Source organism: Leguminivora glycinivorella, chromosome 4 (genome assembly GCF_023078275.1).
Source record: "Leguminivora glycinivorella isolate SPB_JAAS2020 chromosome 4, LegGlyc_1.1, whole genome shotgun sequence".
Taxonomy (NCBI): Eukaryota; Metazoa; Arthropoda; class Insecta; order Lepidoptera; family Tortricidae; genus Leguminivora; species Leguminivora glycinivorella.
The window spans coordinates 21,361,320-21,387,059 of record NC_062974.1 but is presented as its reverse complement, the minus strand read 5'-3'; the positions used below and the strand labels follow the sequence as shown (position 1 = coordinate 21,387,059).

The 25,740-nt window shown below is 39.1% G+C and overlaps 1 protein-coding gene across 1 annotated transcript; it reads left to right on the top strand.

Annotated features, from left to right (window-relative positions):
• The first annotated feature begins 304 nt into the window (after window positions 1–304).
• On the top strand, window positions 305–21,583 carry LOC125225522 (PAS domain-containing serine/threonine-protein kinase). The gene is made up of 24 exons (XM_048129276.1): window positions 305–376; window positions 629–731; window positions 811–899; window positions 1,226–1,374; window positions 1,649–1,794; window positions 2,531–2,701; window positions 3,415–3,534; window positions 4,289–4,472; window positions 4,702–4,829; window positions 10,004–10,211; window positions 10,960–11,132; window positions 11,718–11,893; window positions 12,485–12,852; window positions 13,165–13,311; window positions 13,592–13,737; window positions 14,111–14,222; window positions 14,604–14,779; window positions 15,032–15,172; window positions 16,668–16,867; window positions 17,522–17,655; window positions 18,018–18,155; window positions 18,524–18,619; window positions 19,384–19,535; window positions 20,161–21,583. The coding sequence occupies exons 1-24, from the start codon at window positions 339–341 to the stop codon at window positions 20,311–20,313; spliced, it is 3,648 nt and encodes a 1,215-aa protein (XP_047985233.1). The 5' UTR covers window positions 305–338; the 3' UTR covers window positions 20,314–21,583.
• The last annotated feature ends 4,157 nt before the right edge of the window (window positions 21,584–25,740 follow it).

Genomic DNA, 25,740 nt, shown 5'->3' with positions numbered 1-25,740 from the left:
CAGATGCGGTTACTTTGGCGTAGCTTATCAAGTTAATACACTTTATTACGGAGAGATGGCGTATCATGGGAATACTTCAGATTACTGACTCAAATTAACTTTAATATTTACGCCGCAATTACATAATAATTTATTTTTATATAAGATTAAATTACCTTATTTTTGTAGTCTTCACTAAATCTACTTAGAATTTTATGGCGATATCTCACGGCAGCTGTTATAAACAACTTTTGACAGTTTTGACAGCTGTTTTCTTTTGTTTGAAATTCATGCAACGGTGCAATTTGAATCGCTAACCTTTTCTTGTGACCAAAATAGTGAAAATACGTGTAGAAACAATGGAAATCAATGCAACTAGCATATCGAAATATAATAGGTAAGTAATTTGCGACTAAGCAGCTATTTATAAGTTAGAAACCGTCAACAAACGTTTGAAGTTGCGCGCTCAAATGTATTGATTTTCCTTCCTAAAATAAGTCAAAGGATGTAAATAAATCAGAAAGACAACTGATCTTGACATTTTTCTATTATTTAGTGCAATGTTTCCGTGGTGCGAGAGGTTCTTATGATAAAAGATACTTCATTTTAGTTACTCAAACCTGAGTGATGTATATTTTTGTGACAACAGGGATCCTGAGACAGATTTTGGCGTTCTAAGCCCTGTGATACCTAAGCTACGCAGGTTTGGCGGTGTTTATTCACCTGAACATCTAAATTTAACTCCAAGGCCAGTAAGTATTCCTATTTCAAAGGTCACAAACTCTTAATTCTGTACTTTGTGGTGCTTCAATGTGTGTTGTTTATTTTTAGAAAGCCACAGCTGATTTTAAAGAACCCTGGAATGAGAATCATAACTTGTATACACCTGAAAAGTTACCTGAAGTTGATTTCAGATGCAGGTAAGAAAACTAACATTATAGGATTTCAAAGAAGCTTTTTATGAATATTTTTATTATTCGTATAAATCCTGGATCAATTACTTTTAGTTTCATGTTATGTGCTTGTAAATAAGTGACAGCTGACTAAGACAGACAGAATGCAATTTAGGAATAGAAATAGTCAACTTCTTCAAGCATAACTAAAAAAAATTAACTTTGAAACGTTTATTATATGACATTTAAAAAATATCAGAAGCTTTCACTGGTGTGTTACTTATATAACATTATAATTTTTTCAATGTGACATTCCCTTTTCTAAGTCATAATGCAAACATATTTGTTTACAGGACAGTTAAACCAAAAGGGAACCATGGTTCTCAGAATTACTCCTTTGAAGGCAACCAAAGCTATCCCCGTCTGAACAGAAGGCTCCGGCCCATTAGGATGGAGCTGGAGACACCCACAAAGGTCAAACCTACAGTCGATCTTGTGAGAGGTATGGCATAGAACTAGAGCTATGGTTCTAATATTTGTTTTTTTTTTTATATGAGTTGGTAGACAAACAAGCAGACAGGTTGTAAGCAATCACCAGTCAAGCCAACCAGAAATATGCTGTCAGTCAGCAATTTGAGTAGCTCTTTGTTGGATGTGTTTTACTTGTATTACAGTGAGGTGCAAAGGGCCTTCACAAGCTTACGCCATGCCTTCCTATCTTCAGCGACCCTCATGGGGTCTATCATAGTGCTTTTATTTATTACTTCTGTTTGCAGTGGATGGCCCAAATGGTCTCCGTTTCAACACTTCCCTCGCTACTGGAGATATCACAGGCTCGCCAGCGCAGTCTCAAACGGACCGCCTGCAGCAAGCCATCAACCCGAGTAAAGCTGTGTTCACAATAGAAACGAATACCTCTAAAGTTAGTATTCTTTTGCTGCATATTCTTTATACTCTACTCTCATAAACTGGGTGTATTGTTGCCCTGTGATAATCCATAGGTATATGGCGCATGAAAAAAATAATTAAATAAATACATGGTACAGAAGGCCTTCAGAAGCTGAAGCCATATATATTATTTTTATGAACATTAATAACCTGACATATTGATTTTGCTATTTTTAACATCCCCAGTGATACAAAGCTGACCTTTTTGTAATTAAAGTTGTTAATTCGATCCGTGTTTGGGGCCGTAGGACGCAGTTTTACGTACCTATACAATAAGTCAATAACCCATCACACTATTAAAATTTTAGTTTATTGAAATAAAGAATGAGTGTATTGCTTATGACTGTAATAAAGGAAGCCACAAAATTAAACGAAAAATACGACAAGATAGGACAATGGCGATCAAATATATGAGAGAGGCGCGTTCCTACTCACACATTCTAAGCTCGTGTAGGTGACCGCGTACTATGCTCTTATGACTGAGATATGACACTTCGACTGGTCGCGTTTTTGGCAGGCGGTAACTGTGAGGTAACCGAAAGCGGGTGGGCGGCACTTTCAGCGGGAAGCGGGATTGGCCATACTGTATGATACTACTCTTTATTATATTGTGGTATAATAGAGGATTACCAGGCCGAAAAGGGTTATTTAAGTGAACTAATGAAGATCAAGTCTGTTGTTCTCTAGGGGATGAATTATGTTTGTTTCAGATATTAATAGTGAACAATAAAGCGTGTTCTCTCCTCGGCTATTCAGCTGGGGAGCTCTGTGGGCTGAAGTTCTCTGATCTTCTCCGCAATAGGAACTGCAAGTTCTCACTACATGAGCCTGAGGAGGGAGACGCTTCAGAGGATGGGACCGTTGTCCTGCTTAGTGGCAAAGTAAGTATCACTTTAGCTGTTGTCTCTTCTTGACTAGCAGAGGGACTTTGCAGGCTTAAGGTGATGCCTGCCCTGATGTGTTTGATAACAATATCTGTTTTTGAGACAATTTGAAAGTATGGGAAGTTTTTTTCTATAAACTTTATTTAAAAAATATTTAACTCTCAAAATAACCTTTGTGCTACTTAATGTAAAATTGCCTGTTCACATTCTGACGTCGGCTAATAGCATGATAGGATGAGCAACACTGTTTGAAATATTTAATTTGTTCAAAGAAAGCTGAGCGAAATATTAATTGTGTCACTTAACTTCAAACAGGTAAATCCATTCTGCTATGAGGTTGATTCTTTTTAAGATTATATATATTTCTATACATAATCCATACTAATATTATAAATGGGAAAATGTGTGTGTCTGTTTGTTTGTCCGTCTTTTACGGCAAAATGGACCGACGAATGGATGTGATTTTTTGTGTGGATATAGTTGAAGGGATGGAGAGTGACATAGGCTACTTTTTGTCTCTTTCTAACTCGCCACTTCCCTAAAATGAGTGGTGGAAATTTGTATGGAGCATTCTGGAATTTTCTAATTTAACGCGAGCGAAGCCGCGGACAAACGCTTGTCAACCATAAAGCAGAATGGATTTACCCGAGTTTGAAGTTAAGCTAAGCACAATTGAAATACTAAAATGTTTTTATTTTTTTGTGTTACAGGTCGTAGAACTATTATCAAAAGACGGCCGGGCGGTGCAGGTGTCTCTGTGGATCCGACAGCTGGACAACGACGGCCCCTGTTTGGTAGTCGCCGAGCCGGTCAGCTGCAAAACTGTCGTGGTATGTATTTACTTCTACTTATTCTTATTAGCTCCTGTAAGTCCCGTAGGTCAACATTTTCTAACCAAAAACTGGGCTAAAGCTGAGTTTAGACCAGCAAGTTATTTCTGCAAGTTTTTGAGACGTTTTGAGGCAACTATAGTTTAGAGTGAGTGGCAAATATCTGCATCTCTTTCTTGCATATACTTCTGTCTTAAAACTAGCAGCAATAACTTGCACGTCAAAGGAAAAAAGAAAAGTAAGATTTTTTTCTCTCCTGAAACTACCATAGGATCTAAGTGCGCGGATATTTTATGCCCCCTTTTCAGGACGGTCAAATTTAGTAAGTTAGTCAAAGCCCAACCAACTTTAAGAACCACTGTCTAAACTTTCTTACTCCTAATTTCTCTGACTAAAATCTTCGGAGAGAGAATAAAATAAGAGTTGGAATATCTCTCTCTCGAACTCTTTGACTCATGGCCGGTTTCCATCCTTACTTGGTAGATATTCCGCGAATTAGCTCGAAGCGCTTTGCTTCTTCTTTTCTTATGCGCTCTGCCAAGGAGTGGATTTCCTTGCCGGCGGCTATATTTCCGATCTCATAACCCGGCAACCTTCAAATCTAGGTTGAACAGGCATCTTCTGGGCGAGCTCACTCCATCGTAGGCCACGTCTTTGCCTTTGGCTAGTCGGTGGCCAAGAGTAATAATAAAAAAAATACACATTCTCATCTTGGGTTTTTATTTCAGTAATTTATTAAGTGTCTGTTCTCCAGTTAACAGTGGACGCTGAAGACGGCATGATCCTCTCGTGTTGCGGCGACGACGCAGCCCTGCTGTTCCAAGCGGAGTCTTGCGACAAGTTACTGGGACTCCCGCTGGCTTCACTCATTCCATCCGTACAACTACCTCCTTGGGATGCGCCCATCCCGCGTAACATCTCTAAGCAGAGGGCCACAGGTATGGACGACATGTCTTTAACACTATAAAGTAGGCGCCATTTTGTATTCCTACATTTTCGATCTGATGATATATCGATCGATAATATAGGGACAGACTTGGAGAAACTCGTTGTCATCTTGGATTTCCATGAGGACAGCAATATCTGAGGATCTCCTACCAAAAAATAATGACTTAATTTTGACTCCACATATAACCAACTTGTAATAATTAATTTTATGTTTTTTAGGAAGAACGCTTGACGGTGGCTCGTTCCCCTTATGTCTTTGGATTACTAGACCAGACACTACAGAAAATACGCTTTGGTCTGGCATGAAATCTCACAAAGAAAGACCAATATATGAAGTCAATGTTCGGGTAAGGAAAGTTTCTTAATTTTGGACAAAATAATAATGTAGGAACTATCTTTTATCATGCTGCGATAGCACGCATAACTAAGCTGCCCCGGATTTCTTGAATTCCCGAGTAGATGTAAACGCCAATAATTTTAAAATTTAATGAAATATATTAAGTTATAATTTGATCATGATCAATTTACAAAAAACATGTAAAACAAAACATTACCAAAAATTTTATAGTACCTTTGGGAATTCAATGTCCTAATAGGTACTAATATTATTAATACAAATGACCTCCAATAAAATTTAAAACATTAAGGCCGACTTGCACCAACCACTTAAGGTGGCTCGCTTTCCATACAAAAAACATCTACCATTTTTTTAGTCACCGTACACTACAACTAAATAAAAATATGCGCATACATCTACTATACATTATCCATCGTCGCAGTATTGAACGAAATACATTGTTTCATACAGAAATCATGGATAAATCCATGTGAATTTTTTATTAATTTTACGAAAATGTGCGTGCCAAATTTTGTGTACAGACACAGAGCCGTCATATTTCGCGCATTTTTAGTTGACATTGTCATCAGTGACACTTGGCTCCTGACAAGTAATTATTTAAAGATATTGGTTTACTTAACTCAAGCAGACTCAGAAATAATGACGCATTTTGTCAATAAAGATACATATCGTGTATTTCGACACTGCTAGTGTAAATCGAAATGGCGTCTCGGTCAAATGCATTGACTATGAAGCAGGAGATCTCGAGTTCCATTCCGGAGTCTTTTTTAATCATTTGAACTTTTTTTGGATTTATTAAGTTTTTTTTTATATTTTTTAATATTTAATATAATAGAATGTTTATTATTCTATTAAAAAAGACTCTTACTATATTTCTTTCCTATTTTTTATTTTCATACAAAAATACAATACAATCTTTATTATGCCTTTGTTGATAAAATAAAATATTACACGTCAGGTCAGGTACATAGGTCATAGTGTGGGCATAGTATTAGTAATGTGCTGACTTCCTTACATTTACTGAGCTAGTTGACCTATATTATTGTTGTGTTAATGTTTTTCTTCAACAACTAAATAGTTATATATATGAATATGTATGTAGGTATGTGGGTAGCTTTTGCACATTGTAATTTTTCCTCAGTCACCCGTTGAGCTCAGAGACCACGAACGCTGTAGTGTTCGCAACGTCGGGATGAATTGTAAATTCATTATACACGATTTAATCCGTTTTCATAGTTTTTATTTCATGAGTAACTATCGCGGTAACTGAAGACAATATTAACTAAATGGTTACAAATAATAATTATCATCAATATAATCTGGTCTAGGCAGGCAATTATGGTCGCGCGATAAATGATAAAACATCTGGCCGTCCTTATAATCGCACTTACTAATAGTGCGACAGGGACAGCCTGATATTTTATCGTCTATCGCGCGACCATGCTACCCGTGCTGTACTAGCTTTTGCCCGCGGCTTCGCTTGCGTTAGAAAGAGACAAAAGTAGCATATGTCACTCTCCATCCCTTCAACTATATTCACTTAAAAAACATGTCAATCCGTCGCTCCGTTTGGCCGTGAAAGACGGACAAACAAACAAACAAACACACATTATCTTTGGTGAAACAACGAATTCATCCACTTCAGATTATAGAGTAACCAGCTTTTCCCATTTATAATAAACTAGGTTTTGACCGCGGCTTCGCTCGCGTAAGAAAGAGACAAAAGGTAGCCTATGTCACTCTCCATCCCTTCAACTAAATCCCCTTAAATAATCACGTCAATTCGTCGCTCCGGTTTTGCCGTGAAAGACGGACAAACAAACAGACACACACCCTTTCTTATTTGTAATTTTAGTATGGATTTGACATTATTATTTATACTTAAATAATTATATACGTATAGTCTAATTTCGTCGGTAACAGCGTGTTATGCAAGAATTTTATATATATCTCTGGATAGTGCGTGCCGACCAATGAGTTGAAGCCAGGTTCATTCACCTTTACTCCTATGTTCTATCTCATTCCAACACTGTGATGTATTGCCAGATAAGTTAATAAAAAAAACGTATAAAACATTCTTCAATCAAATTGACTTACTTTTCTTTGTATTATACAAAAAAAACTCAATCAAAAACCTTATTTCTCCGGTATTTACCTCCTGCGTACTATGGGAACACTAATAATAAAAAAATATGCCCGATATGTCAGAATTGTCAAAATTCATTCACCGATTCCGAGATTTATTTTGCAAAATAAACGTTTTTCGACGATTTACTTAAGTTCTGAGCTATGTATTGCATAGTGAACCATTGTGGAAGTAAATGGAAACCGAAATCCGACGTAAAATTTCACAAGTAAGTACTTATTTTACCAAAATGTTCATAAACCTAACTGGCAATAAATTTTCTTCTATTTTGCTTGTAATCTTGGTTAGTTCTTATCATTATATTGGTTTCATTGTCTCAAATTATATCAAAATTCCCACGAATAGGTTTAGAACGATAAATATGACCTTTAAAGAAAAATAATGCTATGTGTGGTTTTACGACTAGGGTGACCAATCTTTTTTCTTGCATGGTATTTACTCTTATTGAATGGAGCTAAATCTATCAACTTGGTACGGTTTCTATGTTCATAGTTCATATCACAGTATAATAATACCAACTTTATATAATTTATGTCTTTACAATTAACATGAATAATATTAAACTTTTCAGTGTTCCAAAAGATGAAGGAAGGAGGCAGCATTGGCTGTTGGCTGTCGATTGTACCGATAAAAGGAAATGTTTCAGAGCGTTCGACAATTTGCAGATTTGCACTTTAAGCCTGAAGATTATGACACAGAAAGAAATTTTAAAAATCAGTCCAGTAACGACGGATATATCGTGGCCTAAACATTAAATTGAGATACATATATACATGCGAAGAGAATTGAAATACGTACGAATTGAGAACCACCTTCCTTGAGATTTGGGGCGGCGCTTAAAAATAAAGATACTGTTTTAAAACGTCCTAGTATTTCATTATTTCCCCATTGACAAATACTTCCCTTATATTTTTGTGGCTATTCCCACTAGTTACCACCAAGTTTTTACCTGTCCTAACTACTGGGATTTCCCCCACATTGTTAATTACCACACCGGGGGTTGATAGCTACTGGGATTAGTTTTCCCAGTAGTTACTACCAAAATATTATTGTGATGACCAAAACACTAAAATATATATTCCATTGCATGCTTTAATAAACACAGGTGTCAGTTAGTAAAAGACAAATACTTATGTAACTCCGTATAGACAGATAAAGTCTAAGAAAAAACTTACCTCAAAACCATACAGAAAAAGGTACGGTGAGCTAGATGGCGATACACCTTTGGGGTAGGTACGCTCAGATAGATGGCGCTAATATTAATATTTGACATTTTAACACATATCAATATCATATCAAGCTGAGAATATTGTCAAAACGGAGGTTCAAAGGTTTTAAGCCTGTGTCGAGAGATGTAATACGTCAAATTCCGCGGGATATCCCTAATGTATGCTTAATCATGGACACCCTAAAGAAAGAGATGCAAGACCGGCGTGACGTAATTCAAGGTCAAATTTTCTGGCTTCAAAGTAATGTTCGGCGTGCAACATCCATGTATATAAGATTCTTGGTGTTATGTAATGGCGTCGTTGGTAAACAGTCGCCTGTCACGCCGTGAAACTGCGTTCGAATCCCGGGATTCTATAAACTTTTTGTATTTTTTTTGGATATAAATTTCGTATTTTTTATTGACCGAGCAAGAATGGAGAGCCGAAGGTATCAATTTTATCTTAGAGAACATATTGATTTTTTTATTGTCATTTTCTATTTATTAAGTTGAGATATAAAACACAACTTTTAATACCCTCGCTAAATATAATATATTCTTGAAATTACTCCTTAGATAAAAAAGTCCACTTGAGTTTTTAAAGCACTACGATACTCAGTTAACTATTGCATTTTCATTTACTAATTTAAGATTTCAAAAGCGATTTGAATACCCTTGCTCCATCGAAAATAAACAATTAGAAAAAAAATCATTCGAATCGTACTTTAGAAACTAAAATTTATCTATACTTTTTGGATTTTTTTAAAATATCAGATTAGGATAATTATGTTAGAAATTCTGAGTTCGACGAACCCAAAAATGATTACCATGTAAGAGAATAGGTTTTTAATCTTTTTTGTGGAAAACGCTCAGTAATTACTGTACGAGTACATATACATTTATGTATAATAATAAAACAAAAAATAGTGTCTCATAGTGTTGTGTTCCTGCCGGTGAGTAAGGCTGCCAGAGCTCAACGAGGGTGCGGGGTGCTGACGACGGGAGGACTTACGGAACAAATTAGTTCCGTCTATTGTCCTTTGAGTCGTCGGCAACCCAAACCCTCCTTTGAACTTGTACACTCCTTTTTGCTGTGCACACACAGCGAAGGGTAGTGTACAAGTTTCTAATGGGGCGGCAACGCGCATGCGACACTCTTTGAGTTGCAGGCGTCCATAGGTTACGGTGACCGCTTTCCATCAGGCGGACCGTATGCTTGTCTGCCACCGACGTAGTATTAAAAAAAAAAAGAGAAAAAGTCCTGGATTCGAACCCAGTACTTCCATGCAAATCATGCAATAACACGTATTTACCGCAAGGCTATTTAAACAAGCTGTCGCCGCGTGAAATTATCGACTAGAAGGAATACAAAAACACTGTTTGTATGTGTGAGTGGTACTTAAAAATAGTGTAAAATAGTAAATTTATCTACATTAAGGGGATTAACGTTACAATGAGAAGTTGAATGTATGTTGTAATACGTCAATTTTAATATTAAATGTTCGCGAAGCATAATTTAAAGAATGTAAATGCCTGTACGACTCCACAAAAAAAATAAGACCGGTAATTTGCAGATTAACGCCATCTAACGCAGCCTGAACTTCGGGTAACCTAGGCGAGCCACCTTAACTCAGGCATAGTGGGCTGTCATCTGTCAAATTTTCGTTGATGCAAGTGGCCGTAAGTGGGACAGAGTTGTTTTTGTTTTGTTTCGTTATATTTTCAACTCTATTTTCTTATGCCATGTTATTGGCAATTTTACTTGTAGGTGTGATACCTACTAGAGGATAAACACACTTCACTGTCTCAGGTAACGTACAACGTGTCCGGTCTGCTAGTGGTCGACGAGAGCGGCATCATAACGGCGTGCAACCAGCACTTCGCGACGCTGACGTTCGGCAAGCCGCACTCGGCGGTGGTGGGGCGGCCCGTGGACGAGCTCATCCCCGACTTCTGCCGCCAAGCCGACCTCATCAAGCGTCTGCCGCGGCCCAAGGGGCACAACCAGGACGATAATGGTGAGTCGAGTCACTAGTTGGACTGCCCAGTGTCATGCTACGTTGTCTGGTCTACAATGTTGGCGGTAGGTAGACTTCTGCCGCCGAGCCGGCCTCATCAAGCCCCTGCCCCGGCCCAAGGGGCACAACCCTGAGTGAGGTGAGTCAAGTAACTAGTTGGAGTACCCAGTCTGGACTACTAGTGGTAGCGGTAGACTTCTGCCGCCCAGACGACCTGATCAACACAACCAACTAAGGGGCACAACAGCACGATAATAGTGAGTGAAGTACTGAAGTAACTAGTCGGAGTGGCCTTCTACTGGTAGTTTTTAGTCGTAACGGTAGAATTCTGCGGCGTCGTTGATTTGATCAAGACGCTAATGGTGAGAGCGGCTACATTGAAGCTGGTTATTATGGTGGATATTCTCTTTTAGTGACTGACACCAAAGAGGATCGAGTATTAAAGAGCGTTACTGTCAAAGTAAAATGTGTAATCACAGTGCATAGACTGCCATCTCTCGACACAGGTTTAAAACTTTTGAACCTCAGTTTTGACAATTTGGCCCATATTCTTAGCTTGATATGTTTTAAAATGTCAAATATTAATATTAGCGCCATCTAGCCGAGCGTACCCCAAAGGTGTATCCCCATCTAGCTCACCGTACCTTTTTCTGTATGGTTTTGGGGTACATTTAATTCTTAGACTTTACCTGTCTATACGAAGTTATATAGGTCTTTGCTGACACTAACAAAACATTTTCTTTCGCAGAATCAGATACAGATGAGGATTCATGCGGAGCTTTCAACGGCAGCCAGAAGTCCGCCTGTATGTCCAACGTGCAGCAATCCCTCCTGTCCACTACGACTAGGGAAAAGTCTTCGAGCGCGCTTTGTCTCGACAAATCTTGCAGTCTGGTCACGCATACGCCTACCCCTACACAGGTACTATCAGACACACGAAGACTCAATAACCAGTAATCCGTACTATGGGAAAGTGTGTGTATCTGTTTGTTTGTCCGTCTTTCACGGCAAAACGGAGTGACGAATTGACATGATTTTTTAAATGGAGATAGTTGAAGGCTTTTGTCTCTTTCTAACGCGAGCGAAGCCGCGGGCAAGAGCTAGCTAAATAATAAATAGAAGTCTTAGCTGAAACATCCTCTACAGATCGATTCCCAGACTAGTCTTTAATGATAGTCATAAATTTCTTTCCTTCAAGAATCTTTGACAGTCTTTTATTGTTGCAAGTTGGAGTTGACTGCGCTGTGAAAAACCTGTCATTTTGGCTAAATAATTTGCATTCGCGTTAATGGAGACGCTTATAATTGTATGTTGTTTTAACGTTTGTACACCTGACTTAATTGCGTATAAAAATTACGTTTTGAAACTAACCTCCGAGTTTTCTCCGAGACCACGCCATCACATGGTCCTCGAACCTTGTCCTAAATAATAATAAAAACTTATTACTTTGTTCAACAATGTAGTTAAAATTTTAACAATAATAAAAACCCTACATTATTACCGCAGGACATGGTCTCCAGCATCAGCACAACAGCGACGGAACAGCGGAACGACACCTCCGCCCTCCCGGACGTGACCTCGGGCATGTCCAACATCTCCATCGACGACGACTTCACGCCCAGCATCTCCAAGTCGCGCTCCGAAAACATCCTGCGCTCCGAACAGAACAACCCCGTCGCCAGGTAATCCACTAACGATTAACAAGTCAAAATAGGCGAATTGGATTAAAAATAAATTACTTTTAAAACGGGACTTAATCGCGTATCACATATTAAACTGACCTTCAACGTTTCAGGGACGGCGTTGTCCCCGTGGCCTTGGAGTCTTCTCTCTTAAGTCCCGATTTGAAAGTAATTATAGGACGATTAATTCTTTGTAATCGAAAAGCTTCAACTAACGTTAATCGCTACTAAATATCGTCAGTAATCAGTATCTTTATTGCTTCCATAGGTCAATAATTTCCGTCGATTAATTTCTTAAGTCGCGAATCAATTGATTATTGGAATATTTGTTATGTTTTTATGAAACATGATCTTTATGTTTTTATAGGTTTTAGGTAATGCTGATTATACAAATAGTGACCAATTTGAAACCCTAAGTGCAGAGCTGCAGAGTTAGCTAAGCCTGACTTTACGTCAACTTTCAATCGAGAATCAATCTATTAAGATACAGATTAAATCAATTTCAATCGTATTAATTGAATCGTCGACTAATTTTGACGATATTTTTTTTAATCGATTAAAAATTTAATCTATTAATGCCCGTCTCTGCAGACAACTCGCCAAGGCCAATGAGAAGTCCGACTCCATATACTACACCTCACAACACTCGCAAGAGGTCACCCCAACAGGCAACACCCCTAGAGTACGCATGAACGACCCTTCTTTACGACTATCCTTCGACTCGAGCAAATACAGATCCAAGGTCAACCAAGACAAAGACAAAAGCAGTCTATCCTTAGATTTTTGTGACTCGAATGAGACGAGTGCGGACTTCTTGACGCCGATCAATGAGATGCCGCCGCCTGGCTGCGAGATTGAGGATTTGCCGAAGCACAACGGGAATGAGAGTATTGAGAGTTTGAGTAATGATAATGATTTGGAGACGCAGACTGAGTCGGCGCCGAGGAAGAGATATGACTGTTAGTATTATCTCTTGTGTAACCTTTTCGTAGAATAATTTCACTTAATTTGGCAATGTTCGTCACTTCTCAATACATAACTTGGAAACTTTGAAGACTTTAGAATTATTGAAATTCATTGGTGTCCGCTGTGGTAATTTCAGTATACGATTAGGGCTTGTTCTTTCTTTTTCTTTTTGTCTTTTTACAAAAATATAATGGATTACAGTAGTACAGTAATATTTTGACTGACAACTTGTTTTTACCACCTCTTTTTACTAAATGACTTGTCAATCAAACTAACCATAAACAAATCGAACATTATATCGACAGTGGACGGCCCCGAAACTCCTTGCATCGCCAAACGCCTCCTCCGAGCCCACGTCACATCAACTCCACAACGAACCAAATCTGAATGTGATGACACCCAGGACGGCACCTACCGCGGCATCGTGCTACATCGCGATGGGACGCAACTCAGTGAGTATCGTTACAAAATAACAAGGAACAGACTAGAACGTTCTAGCAACATCTCTGTCCATTGAAGACTCCGTGGTGAACCAAGTTGACGACACACAGGACGGCACCTACCGTGGTATCGTCCTGCACCGGGGTTTCTGCATACACCTATCTTATCACACTTCAGAGACGAGAACTCTTTACAAACACTAATAAATAATCTAAGTTGTTCGTTAGAATTTTGAGAAGATAGCTCCACATTCCAGACTTCCAAAGTATAATGTTTTAATTGTTTCTTCAGATGTACTGTACACGGTATCAACGATGCAACTAGCGGCCGGCAACAGAGTCCGCTGTGTATGGCTCGGAGTTCAACTAGAAGACACAGCGCGACACACCACACTTGCCTCCAGTGTAGCTTCTACAGCGGATAGTTCACTGGTACTTGTAAGTACTCAATGCTAAAAAGGTCTATCTACATAATATCATCCCTATATTGCCCATTGCTAGGCCTATATTGCATATAGGCCCCTTTTCGAATACGGTTCTGAGATAATCTGGCTAATCTTATTCAAATGTGACTCGCAATCTTCCAAATTTCGTGTACCCGACGAGCTTACGGACGCCACACGCTCCTTTTATGTGAGTTCAAATCTGTACTATAAGAACAATCTACTCTGATATATTCAGAGCATATAAATAATAAGTTTTTTTCGCAAACATTTCATTTTTAGCACAAGCTTTTATCGCCGACTGTCAAAATGCCATGCTTCTGCTAGATGTCATTGTTTAACTTAGGACTACGGTTATTTGATTGCAGGGAAACAAATCGGTGAGCAGCAGGCCTCACTCAATGTCCCTCGTGAGCCAGTGCGGCGAAGAACAGATCTCCGGCGAGTACAACAAGCACTATGTCACGTTGAAACAAATAGGTTTGTCTTTATTCAATAACCTTTATAAATGTATTTATTAAAACTTTTCATTGCAATAACAAGTCCATGACCAAATGAGCCATTCCATAAGTTTAAATGTGTCTAATAAAATAAACCTAGACGAAGTAAATTTCTCTTGAGATTTGAACTGCATATTAAGTTGTTTATTTAGACACATATGTCATTTGCCCGAAAAAGCCCCACTTGCCATAAGGAGTTTTCGACGGGTAAATCAAACAAAGGTACAAGCAAATCTTGATGTGTGCTACGCGACAAATACCTTTAACTGGGTGATGGGGATGATGGCTGGGTCGCCATGTAAAGTGCCGTTTTTTTTTTCGCTTACCTTACAGTTCAATACAAGTTTATGTTTCTTCGTAGGGAAAGGCGCCTACGGCTGCGTGAAAATGGCTTACCGTCGCTCTGATCGACTCCTGGCGGTAGCCAAGTTTATATTGAAGGAGAAAGTCGGAGCGCAGTTCTGGGTAGACGGACCCGATGGAAAAAGAGTGCCTTTGGAGCTTAGTCTACTAATGACTTTGAAGCATCCTAATATCGTGAGTATTTACATACACCTCTCATACTAGATAAATCTTTATGAATAATAAATTATAAGTTCCCCTCATCTTAAATCTTAACGTATTTCGACTTGACTAGATCTATGGCCCGTTTCTCGAAAGGTACAAGCCTTGTATTACAAGTGTGTTTCCATAACAACCCATACGATTTGACAGTTCGCGCACTTGTAATACAAGGCTTTTATCTTTTGAGAAACGGGCCCCTAGTATCATGTTATTGAATGTCCACAGGTCAGCATATTAGATGTGTATGAAAATGAGAAATACTTCCAAATGGTGATGGAGAAACATGGCGCTGGAATGGACCTGTTTGAGTTCATCGAGCGAAGGCCCGCGCTTGACGAGCCACTTCTTAGCTACATATTTAGACAGGTATGGTAAAGATTGTCACGGACAATCGCTGGTGGCCTAGCGGTAAGAGCGTGTGACTTTCAATCCGGAGGTCGCGGGTTCGGACCCCGGCCCGTACCAATGAGTTTTTCGGAACTTATGTGCGAAATGTCATTTGATATTTGCTGTCGCTTTTCGGTGAAGGAAAACAACTTGAGGAAACCGGACTAATTTCAATGGCAATGGAAAGGCCTAGTTACCCTTTGGGTTGGAAGGTCAGATGGCAATGGCAGTCGCTTTCGTAAAAGTAATACCTATGCCAAATCTTGGGATTGGTTGTCACAGCGGACCCCAGGCTCCTATGAGCCGCGGCAAATGCCGGGATAACGCAAGGAGGATGACGACTGGAACCACAGACCAACCCCTATAGACATCTATTACAAGACGACTCGCGGTGGCCAGCCTTCCTAGTATTTGCACTGATATAAGCGCGGGCGCTCGCCGTGCCCGATCAGTATCGACCAAGTAACAGACCCGAAAGCAGCGCGTGTTTTTCGCACAAAAAAATTGGAAAAGGGTATTTTGATGCCTTAAAGATGTCCACCTGTAGTGTGAAATGGTGTGGAAAGGTAACAAGAAGCTCAAATTTAAAAACAGACGGCATTACATTCCACAAATAAGTCATATTTATAATTTATTCAGAGCCGGCATAGGTCAACTTACATTGGCCACTTACGCGTCAGTAGAGGGACAGTCATACTTCTGTCCCTTTTCATCTGGCGCGACTGCCCGCCGTCCTTGAAACGGCCAATCACAGCGCGCTTAACACATTCCCCGCCCGCTCCTCGCACCCCAAACACTGGTGACTCGTATCGCGAACCAAATATACAAGACTGCCACTCTATAGGAGGTTCTCTGTGACTGGAACGATAGTATGGTAATTTAATTTGTACTGAAACTCGAAATATTTGCAAAAAAATTACTAATCAAAAATAAATTTACTAAAAGGAATTGGCGCAGTCGGTAGGTCCTAAAAAAACGTCTTTGCCTTTGGTTAGTCTGTGGCCAAGAGTAAGCCCATTTGTAATAATCAGAGATCGGACGGATTTGCGGCTTTCTTAGTGACTTACGTCATTTTAATGACTTTTAGGGCCGGTTGCACCAAACAGTCTGGCACCGTTAAAGCGTTCGTTAAATTTGATTGTATGAGAAGTTCCATAGAAGTCTGCTGAGTGACGATGATGTGTCTGTCAAATGTGGTTGATACAACTAGCCCTTAGTGTGAGATGACGCACAAAAATCAGATCTCTGGTAATAATAATAAAAAAATTGTTGCTTACGAAAAAAGTAATAAGTTCTCGAAGCAGTGTTGCTTTTATCGTTTATCTCAGACTAATGTCGCCCCCATTTTGTTGTAAATTTCGTTTTTTGACTGCTTAGAACGTATTACATCACTCCGATATAAAAGAAGCATATTCTTAAAGTTCTACTTCGAATTATATACTTTGTTTCCACTACAGCCATATTTATTTTACAGATAGGCCAAGCCGTAGAGTACCTCCACACCCTAAACATTCTTCACCGAGACATCAAAGACGAGAACGTGATCATAGACAACAAGTTCCACGTGAAACTGATCGACTTCGGCTCGGCTACGTTCATGAGCAAGGATACCTTGTTTTCGACGTTTTATGGGACTACGGAGTATTGCAGTCCTGAAGTTTTAGCTGGGAACAAGTAAGTGTTAAATAAAATACTATCATATAATTATATTCTTTTTGGAAAAAGCTACACAGGACAGTCTCTAGATATCCTTTACATCAAGGATGAAAACTTATTTACAGATAACAAATTCCTTGTATAAAGCATAGAAAGGCTTACTTTCTAAGGCATAGGGAATATATTTTCCACCTAATTTGGAAGTCTATATCCCAGTGATAGGGTTCAATTTTGCATAATTCCTGACCTGCTTATGCCTTATAAAGGGTTATCTGCGGATTAGCTACCTTTATAAGCAACATAGTTGTTTTCGAGTTTTAAGCGGAGTTTAGACGTGCAAGTTATTGCTGCATGTTTTGAGACGCAACTATAGGTAAGAATGAGTGGCAAATATTTGCATCTCTTTCTTGCATATACTTCTGTTTCAAAACTTGCACGTCTAAACTCAGCTTTAGTACGATCGAGTATAGCAGACCTGAAGTATTGACTGTGAACAAATGAGTGCAAATATCTTATAAGTACTTGTGCCCAACAGCAGCGCTATGTATTATGTCGTAGGTTGTCACAAAATAGTCTTCACTCTCTCAAGTAAAGTGTAATTATAATAACTGCCTATCTAAGCTAATTTTAAACCGTACTAAGTATGTCTCTCTTTGTATATTTCTTTCACAGATACGCAGGCCCTGAGCTAGAGATGTGGTCAATGGGTATAACACTCTACGTGCTAACATACTTTGTTAACCCGTTCTCTGATATAGAAGACACGATACAAGGACCGCTAGTGTTACCGTCACCTGTTTCAGAAGGTTTGATATAGACTACTTAACCAAATACTGGCTTGGCCTATCAATGAACATTACTATTTTTCATAGGAAATATTTCGACATTAGGGGAGAATAAATTAGATAGTATCATAGCACCACCATTAGTGTAAGGAACGAAGGGAAAGAGTCATGTCAGACTTCAAATTAGCAAAACAATGCTGGTGGGTATCGGAAGTGCCAAAAAGGATGCAGCAACGCGATAAGCTGTATCACGCTAGCGTGCTTGCCCGCCTGGTTACTAATATTCTGCTATGGCAATATGTTTCATTGCTATTCCTAATTTGTGTCAAGTAAAAAGATGATTTTGAATTATTACATGTGCATATGTTACAATGTTCATACAGATTTGGAACAGTTACTACGGTGGATGCTGTGCAAAGAACCCTCTCAAAGATGTACGGTGAGCCAACTGATGGCGCACCCGTGGATACGGCAGCCGGTCGCCATCGCCAACTACGTGTTTCACGAGATCGTCGACTGCGGTAACTATATACTATACTCTGGCACAGTTAGCTTGCCAGTAGGAATTATAGGAGCGAAAAGTTGACATCTTATAGAAAATGAAAATTTCATTAAATTGCGAATATACCTCTATATTAAGATACAATATTTTTAGGTTTCTTAATCCCAGAGGACACTCACTTCTGTAACACTGCACCCATTTCAGCAGCAAAGTACGCTATATGCCTTTACATGCGTTTTGTAAATAAGAATATTTAAATTTTTAATAAAATTTCGCTCATATTCTACTACAAGTCGAGTATGTTTCAGTTTATATCCATCATTATTTCAGCCCACGATTGCAAAGCAAGCAGAAAGAGAAGTCATTTAGACATTTGTTCTATTTCAGATCGCCACGAAGCGAATCCTGAGACGTATTACAGTGGCAGCCTAGGCTCGCCTAGAAGCGGCTCTCCCGTCTCCTTGGCTGATCCACTAGCTAAAGGTATGCTGACACTGCATAGTTAGACTGGTTTTAGTGTCACGCGGACCGACCGCGCGGAGCGATCCGCGCTGGACTAAGACCTGATTTAGACGGCGTGCGAACTCGCATGCGATTTTAGTTACATTGCGGGCTGTTGAGGGTACATACAATTTTGCACAGCCATTAAATACCGCAATGTAATAAAACTCGTATGCGAGTTCTCGTACCGTCTAAATGGACCCGACGGGTCCGCGCGGACGACAACATCAACTTCATACAAATTGGTCGCGGGACGGTCCGCGTGACACTAAAACCAGCCTTATATTTGCTAAATGTAAACAGGTGTTATATTATTAGGGTTCCATGCCAAAAAGGTACAAAAGGAACCCTTATGGTGCTACTCTGTCCGCCTGTCTGTCTGTCTGTCACATTACTAAATATGTCTAGAACTACTTGTGCTATCGCTTTGAAATTTGGAATACTTATGAACATCGTTAACATCTACAATCTGAAAGTTTTTATTTATTAATATTAATTATAGACTTGAACCTGAGTTTTTACAATTTGGCCCATATTGATTGATTTAAAATGTCAAATATGAATGTCAGCGTCATGTAGCCGAGAGCCCCCAAAGGTGTAACGCCATCTAGGTCACCAAAAGGTAGAGTGACCTAGGTGGCTCTGATGAGATACTTTTTTTCTTAGACTTTGTCTGTCTGTACGGAGTTACATATGTTTTTGCTGAAAATGACTGATTAATTATTTTTCTCATGTTTGCTCCCCAGAACGCTCAAACCCATCAGAGGTGGCGATTCGTTCCGAAGGCAAGAACATGTCGCGGGACGAACCAAAAAGAAACTCACTGGCGCTTCATGCTCTGTCCACGGCTGACAGAGACGCGCAGTCCGACAACTACAGTCTAAGATCATCAGCCGATGTACGTTGCTCAATTCATAACTCCTATCATTAACCGCCTGATACTGTTACGTGTCTCACTCATTACTCAGAATCAAGTTTTCGCTAAGATACATACATACATACAATCACGCCTATATCCCATGAAGGGGTAGGCAGAGCACATGCAACTACTCAAGTTTCAGTGCCACTCTTGGCAAATAAAGGGTTGACAGAAAACGAAACTGTGACATTTCGCTAAGATATTGTAAATAATTGCGCCAGGTATCCGACTGGTCGATCTACTTGAATAGGTCAAAATTGTCTTAGATCAATAGTTTTTTTTTTTTAAATTTGCTCGCCGATGATCGCAAATAGCTCAAAGCAGCGAATGTGAAGGACCTAAGCCCATTTGTCCCAGCCCTAAGACATGATAATGTCTGAATGTGGTGACTAAACTTCTGGTAACCTTTAGTATGATTTACGAGTCCCTAAAATGTCATAGCTATTATTAGTTGGGCATTTGCTCACGAAAATCATAATTGAATTATCTAAATGGTAATTCATTTCCACCACCAACCAGCAAACCATAACACTAAAGGTTCATGGTATGTACTTTGAGAAGTCCCTTTGTTCAATATTGTTAACATTTGATTTATTTTTTGCAGATTCTAGACATTTCTTCAAAGCCCGTGTCCGAAGCGGCTCTAACGGACATCAGCTCGGACGCGACCGGGCATGCGGCCTGCGACATCGACTACGACCCCGATCAGTGCGAGTGCGACAGCTGGGACGAGTGCGAGCAGGACAGCTTCTCCTAAATCGCCGCTGAGAGAGCGAGACACACATACAAACACACTGTTTATCTCTGATGTAAGACCCATAGACTACACGTACTCCAGATGATATCGGATCGGCCTCAGATATTCGGCATTGTTACTTTTTGCGAACAACTGACAGGCCGACATCGCCCGATGATCTGGTAATCTATGGGCACCTTAACAGCTTATTGAAGACTCGTTAGAAATCATTATAGGTACTTGTAAATATGATGTCATCTGGCCAGTATCATATAAAATATCTTGTTACACAATCTTAAGGTGGTTTTCCACCGGGAGAGCGTGAATGGGCAGAGCGGAGAGGGAATTGAAATTTGTATGGCGAATTTTAAATTCTCGCCCAGCGCATCTTTGGTGGAAATAGTAAAGATTGACTTGGATGTGCGGGACTTTAATTGAGATATTTGTTAGTGTAAAAATGAACTGTATTGCTTCCGACTTAAAGTATAAATTAACTCTGATGTTAGTTTCCCACCGGCAGAGCGAGACGAAAAGTGGCTTAGCGTGGAGAGGAGTGGATTGACGTGGATGTGCGGGACGTGAATTGAAATATTAGTTAGTGTAAAAATTAACCGTATTGCTTTCTATTTAGAGTATAAATTAACTCGAAGGTGGTATTCTATCGGCAGAGCGCGACGAGACATGACGAGGCGCGGATTGAAGAGGATGTGCGAGACTTGAATTGAGATATTTATTAGTGTAAAAATGTACCGTATTGCTTTCGACATAGAGTATCGTATGAAACCTACAATCTGCGGCAGGCACGCGCAGGCACGCGCGGGCTCGCGCAGGCCCGCGATGGCTATTAATGGCAATTTTTAGTGGGAAAGGGTCCGGGCGATTTCAATTCCCTCCCCGCTCTGCCCATTCACGCCCTGCCGGTGGAAAACCACCTTTAGCCCTACTCTGTGCACGGACGCAAGGCGATCGCGGTTATTTAAGCTGAATCGAACTATGACGTCCCGAGTAAGTTCTTATTGCATTGGAGAAGTGAACGTAAGCAGTTGCTGGCAAGTGAGTGGCAACATGAACTTGAGTTCGAATTGCTGGTGGCGCAAAGTTAAACAACACTTTGATGCTATGGATGCCATAGTAATCGAAGTCCTGACAGCATAAATTGGACCTTAGGGTTCTTATCCAGTAATCATTTAAAAATTATTTCAACTGGGGCTAATAAAAATAACTACGGGTAGTTTGAAGAATGTGTTCTTGAGGTGAGATAGGTCGCGGAATTCTTATTATGTATATAATTATGATTAAATACTACTGTAATTAATTGTAATACTACTGAGTACTGGATAATAACTGTTAATTTGAAAATTTCAAATCAAATTATGGTCGGGTTAGAAATGTCTATTCAAACTTCAATGAAAAACTTAATTATTTGTGATAGGTTGTAGGTTTATGTTTCGTAGATTTTCACCAGTCAGGGTAAGAATGTGTTATTATTAAAAGAGCTTTTAGTAGATAGCTTTAGGCTTGAATATGGTCCTAGCAAAAATACATTGAAATTTTCACTTATTGTAAAACAAAATAAATCATTGAGCGTTCTTTTTATGTTGGACCATTTGAGCTAAAACATACTCAAAGGATAATATCCTTCGGAGTTTAGAATACTAGGGCCGAATTTAATAAAACTGGTTTACCATCACGCCTATCACACGTGTCAGTTACAGCTTGGCAAAAAACAATAGAAATGAAACAATGTGGCCACTTTTTAATTTCTACACTTTTTTGCCAGACTATAATGTCTGACGGTTGAAGGCTTAGCTGGCATTCCTTTGAATTTTACTTTCTTAGAATAATAGATTCGGCTGATTATTCCAAGGCATAGAGCTTTATGAAAAAAGACCAATGTTCTAAAATTCTCTTAGTAGTGTTAAATGTCTTCTAGTATAAGTTAGTTTTGTAATTTTTTAATTAGTAATTTTACATTTAAGATCACATTGCCAACAACAGTACAACAAGGAATTAAAACAGTATTAGTCCATTCAATTTTGATTTTTTCTGGCACTTATAAATATCGATCTCACATACAATAACTTGCGTAAGGTGCTGGTAACTCTTGCTATCTATGTAAGCACTTGGAATTATACAATAAAGCTAGGAACATACTACGCGGACGTCCGCAGTCGCGCGACCGCGACCGATCAGTGTGCACGGTCTTCGGGACGTGACTTCGGCTGACCAAAACATCCAGCGAGCCAGATTTCGATCGGACGCCCGTGCGCTCAAGGCCACGACCGACGACCGATAGTTTGTACGGTTAAGTGTATATTCATTGTCTAGATCCGTGTCCGCGGTCGCGCGACGGCGGACGTCCGCGTAGTATGTTCCTAGCTTAACATTACAGCCTGGCAGAAAACCGTAGAAATTGAAAAGCGGCAAAATCACATGGGACGGCTCTACGAAGTTGCCACTTTTTAATTTCTGCTTTTTTTTTTAACAAACTGTAGAATTCCGCCTCTTTAGTATCGTTTGAGAAATATTTTCAAATAGGATTTCGGTGATACATTGCACCAAGTTTTAAACGAAATGTACCGACATATTAAGGTATGTAAAGTAGTTCAAAATACATACTTTTATTGTGACCACAATTTGGAGGTGTGAGGAGACGTGATAAAGTATGAGAGCAACGTAATATTTTCACTACTTTACGCGTCTTATCTTAATACGCATGATACAATCCTATGGTAAGAATACAGTTTTAATAAAGGATTAAGAGTAGCGGCTGTGAAAATTCAAACTTTAATAAAGAAGCTGAATCCATGCGCGGATCCAGGGGGGGGTCATGGGGGTCATGACCCCCCCCTGGAGCCTAAGTTGGCCATACAAATAGACCACGTGACCCCCCCCTGGGGCCTCAGGCCTTTACCACGTGACCCCCCCCCCCCTGAGCACGAAGCTGGATCCGCGCTTGGCTGAATCAATCTCTTCCACTTGTTACTGGTAAACTTGTGATATCTATTCAAAGCTTTACGAAATCAAACATTCTTAATAAATTGTAAAACTGTGTTGTCGGAACCTTTAGCCTCCTGTGAATCGTAAATCAGCTTCTAAACACGTAGGGATCCGAACTATCCGAAGATATCCCTCGCTATCCTAGGAAAATGTAACATGACGTCATCACAAATACTCCCTAAATCCCTTTAGATGTGATCCCTTATTTAGTTCTTGGACACCGCTATAGCCTATTTTCGTGAGGATCCAAATATCCGTTCTACACTGTGTCCGTGTTCTTAGCCAGGCGGAGCTCAGCGTCCGAACTACACAAACCCGTCAAAGTCCGTGCCCGTGAAGTGCGTGGTCCGAATCTGCGGTTCCGAAAAAAACTTCCTTACGGGCTGCAAATCCGGAGTCGTGTAACAGACGCGAAGCCCTAATAATAATTGTAAACACCCTTAACATTTTCGAATAAGGTTTATATTGGCTCGCGTGCGCCCGTGAGCTTCGAGAGCGCTCATGAGATGCTTTTGTACTTATAGGTGCTACTATGAAAGGGTTAATGGTTTCGTTAACACAGCCAATAACACTGTCACTATTCTGACTCTTATGACTAATATAAATATTAAATATCAGTATTATGACAATATTTAAAGGTTTTCTTTGTAGCGAATATTATAAATTATGACTATTATACTTACGGAACCAAATTACCTATTTAATTTGTCATTGTAAATACCATGGAATATCGTGTCATATGATATGAGTTGAAAAAATTAGATGGTTTTAATGTTACACTTAAAATACACGCGAGTGGTCATTTTTATTACAACCCTATTTATTGATTTCTAATATATCGATAAAGATTACCTTACTTTTAAATATAATTTTGCCGTTTGCCCATCGTGCATCGTGTAACAATTAAGTAAAAACGAAAGAAATCAAAAATAATTGAATAGGCTAGTTTCCTACTAGTCAAATCAGCTTCTTTTTAAGAACTGTCAAAACGATTTGCTAATATGGAATTACATATTATGAAATACTGAGGAGTGACGTCACGGTCAATTCATTTACTTTATATCTTTCTCTTTGACTTATTAAATATAAATTATGTTTAAACATAACCACTGTCCATATTTTTCTTCTAATTATGTGGTGCTTTATCTCGAGCACTGCATAAAATATTTTATTTTAAGTATATGTTAAAAGAAAAGTTGTAAACTGTTACGAAGCCTTTCCATGTAATGTTTATAAAATAATTCATCTCGTTATAATAGAACGATATAAACGTCCATGTGGTGGTCACTCAGGTTTATTATTTTAGGTGTAACTAAAACCTTGTTGTCAATATAGATCGTAGGATTATATTTTTGTAGATTTCTCTCTTAGATGACTGTGTTATTTGTTTGCGTAGTAGTCGGTTGTGATTGTCGATTACTATTTACAATTTGTGCACTCTGTATTATGTTCAGTCTAATCTAAAATATGGATGAAATATGAGAATCATCATTTTTAACACGTTCACTGCCCAGTGGAGTACTTACAGATATATAGGTAACGTCAAGTCTTACTAGGAAGCCATAGCGGGACAGTGAACATGTTACTTAATTTGATTACATTTAAATTGTTATTTTTTAAGTAAATACTCATGTTTTTACAGAAACATCAATTAATTGTCTTTTATGACTAATGTACATGTGCGAAAGCTTAATATAAATTTTAATAATATTTCCTAAATATTTCATAATGTATTTAATTACGTTCAGTCGTTCACATTGTCACTATATTTTATACAAACACCCTCAGACTGGGCCTTGATTTCGTTTATTGTCCACGATACTACCAAACATTCTTTGTTACTTATGTAAAAACTTTCTTAAACCACGAATGGCAGGCAATAACTATTGCATGTTAACCAACGTAACTCAAAAACATGTTATGCTCGGTAGTATCGTTGGTAATTCACATGTCTCTTCATACAGCGTCCGTTTTCGACTAGTGCCTTACGACGGACAAGTTGCGTTGCTCGCGTAGGACGTTGTGACCAGTCATCGTAAGTTACGAATAAAAGTTTCAATTCTGAGTAGTTTTTTTATTGTCGTTTCCTTTACAAATAATCTTCAGCAGGAGTTTTTGAAAACCCGCCAAACCTCCTCCATTATTTATGGAATGATAATGCATGCTGTCCGACATAATAAGAAATCATCTATTTTTCTGCAATATTGCACCAGTAAATTTCAAGTATCAACCAAATAATAAGCTTATTTTGAATCTCCAGCTCTGTAGGCCTAGCACATGATGGCCGCGGGAGTATGTCGCCGCGAGATAGATGACACGTCTTTGTCTAATTGTATTAATGACATAAGGACAGGTAGTCTACCTCGCGGCCATCATGTGCTAGGCCTGCTGTACTTTCAAGCTTCAATAACTGCAGTTCGCCAAATTGGGCCTAATATATCTTGGAAG

Coding starts and splice junctions, on each gene's coding strand:
- LOC125225522 (XM_048129276.1), top strand. CDS start 339: ATGGAAATCAATGCAACTAGCATATCGAAATATAATAG. Junction 732..810: donor TAAATTTAACTCCAAGGCCA/GTAAGTATTCCT, acceptor GTTTATTTTTAG/AAAGCCACAGCTGATTTTAA. Junction 11,133..11,717: donor ATACGCCTACCCCTACACAG/GTACTATCAGAC, acceptor TTATTACCGCAG/GACATGGTCTCCAGCATCAG.